The sequence below is a fragment of the Morone saxatilis genome, unplaced genomic scaffold (genome assembly GCF_004916995.1).
Source record: "Morone saxatilis isolate NCDOM2014 unplaced genomic scaffold, NCSU_SB_2.0 Contig3, whole genome shotgun sequence".
NCBI lineage: Eukaryota > Metazoa > Chordata > Actinopteri > Moronidae > Morone > Morone saxatilis.
In genome coordinates this window covers 3744052-3748823 of record NW_023339873.1, presented here as the reverse complement: position 1 = coordinate 3748823, position 4772 = coordinate 3744052, and the positions used below count along the sequence as shown (strand labels likewise).

Genomic DNA, 4772 nt, shown 5'->3' with positions numbered 1-4772 from the left:
TCATCATCATCTTCTTCATCATCGTCGTCGTCTCTACTTTTTTAAACGAAATACAAAACAAAAAGAGTATTGCAGTGAAGCCGTTTTAAAGTAAGATACATTATTTACACTGAGAACGAAGAAAAGAAAAAAAAAAAAACAACGCTACGTAATATTTTTCTTTTTCCAGGAGAGAAAAAAAATAAAAATAAATAAGACTAGAAATGTATTTTTTTTTAATGTGTGTGTGTGTGTGTGTGTGTGTGTGTGTGTGTGTGTCCACATTCACAGCATGACAAATCATATTCAACTCGTTACTGTCGACCCCGTGTGGCCAGAATAGACTGAGATATTAGTAGGTAAATTCAGTGATTATTGCCAAAAGCCTTAATCTATACATTATAATATTCAATACATACTCTGTATTTTGTTTAAAAAAAGGGGGGAAACATTTTGGAAACTGCTACTTGGATGATTGTACAGCTTAAATACTTCTAGATATATATATGTATACTTTTTTTAAACCCTTTTTTTTAATTTTATTTTGTTCATAGCTTTAACTCGTTGGCAACTTTGGAAGCAATGTTTTTGAAAGCGATGGATGATCCGGATATCCGTTTGAACCTGACGCCGTTGAGGGAGAGTCGGGGCAGCTTGCAAACCTCCATCTCCCACTGGACCAGGTTCTCGGCTCGCCCGTCCCCGTGGACGCAAAGAAGCAGGAAACTCTCTTGCTGCTCGTAGTCGCAGTTGTTGGCGTCGAGCACCTTGCGAATCTCCCGCATGATGTCGCAAGGCTCCATGGAGCTGGTGGTCCTCATACTCCAAGTGAATCTGAGGGAGCGGGGTTTACTGTCTTTATTTTCCCCTTTTTGATCCCCAGGTACATGGCGACTGTCGGGAAGAGGAAAGAAAAACAGGTTTTAGGATCGTATGTTGGCTGGATACACAAAGCTACCAGCTACAGGCAAAGTCTGAAGGAATAATTCGACTTTTTGGGGGTTTTTTTTGCTGAGAATTAGTTTTAACAGGACAAATTATTTCACAAATATGGTAAAAAAAATGTTTGTGATTAGTAGGAATGATCACAAATTTAATTTTCACTGAGAAAAACTTTAAATCGTGATGTTAAATGTTTTTTTTAGGTCTGTAGCAAACTAACTACTCTTCAGATATTCACTATATTTCATTATAATGCTGTTTTGTGACACATTTTTACATTTTATCAAAAACAAATGCAGCTTCTGAGATTTGCATATTGCACTTGACCACATTTTATAGATTAAAGATACAAATTCAAGTAAATTTGGAATTATTAATTAATACTTAATACTTCAATGATTAAGTGTCATTATATGTGCACTAATTTGCATTAAGTCCGGCTAATTTTTAGGCCCAACTAATTGTCAGAACTTTATTTCTTGCTTTAATTGTGATCAATAAGTAAATATCCGTTAATAGATTTTCGTCAAAATACTGTTTTTAATGTCTGAAAATGTCACAAGTGCTAAAAACAAAAATTTGTGACAAATTCATCACATAAAATAATAATAAAAAGGTCAAATCTAAAGGTGTTTTTTTTTAATATAATACAAGAATTTAAAGCAGAAGATCAATAGATCAATAGATCAATAGCACTCTGTTAGCTTAGCTTAGCATAAAGAGTGGAAACAAAGGTAAACTGTTAGCCTCATAGTCCGAAGGTAACAAACAGGTTATATCTTATTTAATTTATACAAAAAGACTTTTACTGTTATATTTTTTAGTGGACTCTCAGCAAAACGTCGAAGTATTCCTTTAAACAACATTCAGCTTGTGGCCGGTGTTCGTTTCCACCAGGACACATTCTGGCCCCAGTTTGTTTCTGATGTATCGTCGTTACGTTCAAAGTCACAAAGTTTAACTTTAGTTTGAAAAACCAAGAAAGTTCATTAACAACAATTTACTGCTTTTCTGAAGATATTTCCCCAAAAAGACTCTTTTAACCATCTGGATGATTGTTTTTATCGTTTTTTTCTCAGGTCATTGTGTCCTTTAATGTCACTTTTGTATCACATTAACAAAAAATAAAAAGGATTAAAGTAAATCTGGAGGAAATATTGAACTCGTTGGCAGATAAAAAGATAAATGTGAGGTTATTAAAGTTAAAAAAGGTCGTAATAATGTGTCTGTGACTCCACTTAGTGTTGATCAACTAAAACTTCCACTTTAGTTCATTAATACATTGAATTTATTTGGTTTTATTGGTTTCACTTTGAGTCCACTTCCCGGTTGAGGATGGCGCTCTCATGAACACTCGTACCTGAACGTCCCTCCAGTGTTGGATATATGGTCCGTACCAAGTGAGACTTTAGGAAGGGGGGTCTCAGTAAAATGAACTCTAGCCTGAACATGTTGTTGTTATTAGTTATTGTACATTTTAATTCTGTTTCCATACATTTAAGGGTATTAAAGTATATTTAACAGCTCATTCGATTAACCTGAACTTGCATATGAAATATTCTGCCATTTGTTTCAGAAATGTTACGTTATTGTCCTTTAAAATGAACCGAAAGGACCCGAAACAGAGTATAAACTTGTAAAATAGGTTAAAAATCTTTTTTATTGAGCAGTAAATTACATTTATCTTTATCCAGATGGTTAAAAGAGTCTTTAAAATACCTTCAGGACATGTTTTAAAGGTTTTTAAACGTCTGAATTTATGTATTTAAAACTCTGTGACTGAATATAATTCAAACTGGGGCTAGACACATCCATGCTGTATTAATGGCAGGTTTTTTTTGGCAGGTGGGGGTGAAATTAGGAGCATTTTTCAGGTCGACAAGAACACAAATATGCCATGCTAACAGAGCAGCACACGGGAACAGTGCCATGCAAACAACACACTCAGGAAAAAAAGGCTCAAATGCAACACACAGGGTTTCAAACATCCTACGCAAGCATGTCGAGCGCCTCGAGACTGCAGACGAGGACAGACTGAAGCCTACGGGTTTAAAAAAAAGGGGGGACCGACACATTGAGGGAGGGGTTTGGGAGGTAAGGGGGGAGATAACCTCACCTTGAGCCCTCAAGTCTCCCGTTTCTCTCAAACTCGGTTGAGACTCTGAGGCGCATGAAGATCGGACGGGGAGGAGGGGGAAAGAAGAGGAAGAAGAAGAAAAAAAAAAAAGATGTGGATTGTGCACAGAAATCATTTTAGATCATTTTCCAGTTAATTAAATAAAATAAATAAAAAAAAGAGAATGTGTGTAATAAGAGGGAGTGACACCGATGTGAAACCACCACCGAGAAACAACAAAAACACAAAGAAATGTTTGTTTTACTTCCAGTGAATCATGAGGAAATAAAAACAGTGATGGATGTTGATCCCGAAACCCGAAACCAACCGTTTTAAAAAGCAGACAGAGAAAAACAATCTTTTTTTTTTTTTTTAAAAGACACACAGCAAGACGGAAACGCAGCTCACCGACTGGCGAGAGAAACATAACGACAGCCTGCAGGTGAGATTCAGGTCGGCTCCTAACAGACGTATAAAGGGAGGGAGGTGATGGTGCAGTGATTGGGTCTCTTATTGGTTTATTTGGATCATTTTTATTCCCTTTTCAGTGGTTTTAAAAGCAGGGATGGCTGATAATGATGAGCTAACGTATTCACAATCATGTAAAAATGTTCATTATTGAACCTGGAAACTGTAAAATAATCTTTACAGACTTATGTTGGTGTAAAGAAGCAAAAAGGAAGACCAAGAGATGTGGTTAAAAGCTTCATGTTCAACGTAATAAACTGTCTTTACTGTTAGAAAATTAAGAAGTAAAACTAAAATGTGCAAAACAAAAACTCAGTTCAGGGACTCATTTGTGTTAGATTTTGATTTAAATTTGTTTAGTATTAATTAGGAAAATTAAATGATTAACACAAGGTGATTCTATCTTTCTACAATCTTGTGAACAGTCCCCCTTTTAAAGCTTTAGTATCTGATGTTTGTGAACTTTATATCTGTTAAATCAGTTTCTCATGTGTTCGTTCTCGGGTTTATTAAAGTTACTTAATCTTCAACAAATACTGATGGAAAAGCTCGACCACAAACAAGAACTCGGACACATGAACACAGACAAACTTTTTCCTGGTTGTAACACGACGCTGGTGAAATAACTAAATGTTCCCCGACAACGTTCCTGTGACTGAAGCAGCGACACGTTCAACAACTCAGCAGGAAAATTACCTCGATGATGAATAAGTCTGGTGGCGAGTTCAGAGGAGAAGCTGAAAGTCTGTCAGTGTTTTTGTGGATGTTTGCGGCTCCACGACTTTATTTATTGCTAATATTAGAAACTAGAATCTGAGCTGATTCGATTTTAATAAAATTATTTACATCCTGTCACTCAGAAAATAGATAATTCAAGTTTGATCACAGCTGTGTGACGCCATCCACAACCTCACAGATCAAAATATGTGACTGTAACTGACACAACAACTAGTTAATATAAAAACTACCGTCTCTGCATCAGGTAACTTCTGGAGAATGAATTACGCTTTGAGTTCTCAAATTTAATTTAAAAAATAACTGAAGATCGGCTGCATCGACCATTAGAGTCAACATCTGAAGTTACTATATACTGTTTTTCTTTAAAAAGGTTAAATCTATATATGAAGTTTAAAACATTATATCACTGTGTGAAGACAGAGTCCCATGGTGTCTCTCTCCCTCTGCCTGTGTTGTATCGCAGCCTCTCTGTGGTTTGTTTCCATAGCCGGTCTGCTCCGACTGAAAACTGCTGTTTTTATCATCTACG

General features: G+C 36.0%; 1 protein-coding gene across 3 annotated transcripts in view; it reads right to left on the bottom strand.

Moving 5' to 3' along the window:
• Positions 1–249: 249 nt before the first annotated feature.
• mark3a (MAP/microtubule affinity-regulating kinase 3a) overlaps positions 250–4772 on the bottom strand; it is a gene marked incomplete in the record, with an annotated part of 49852 nt that continues 45329 nt past the window's right edge. For all 3 annotated transcript variants that reach the window (XM_035673394.1, XM_035673395.1, XM_035673396.1), the window contains 2 exon segments: positions 250–873; positions 3038–3082. In XM_035673394.1, the coding sequence (XP_035529287.1) occupies positions 528–873; positions 3038–3082 (391 nt within the window).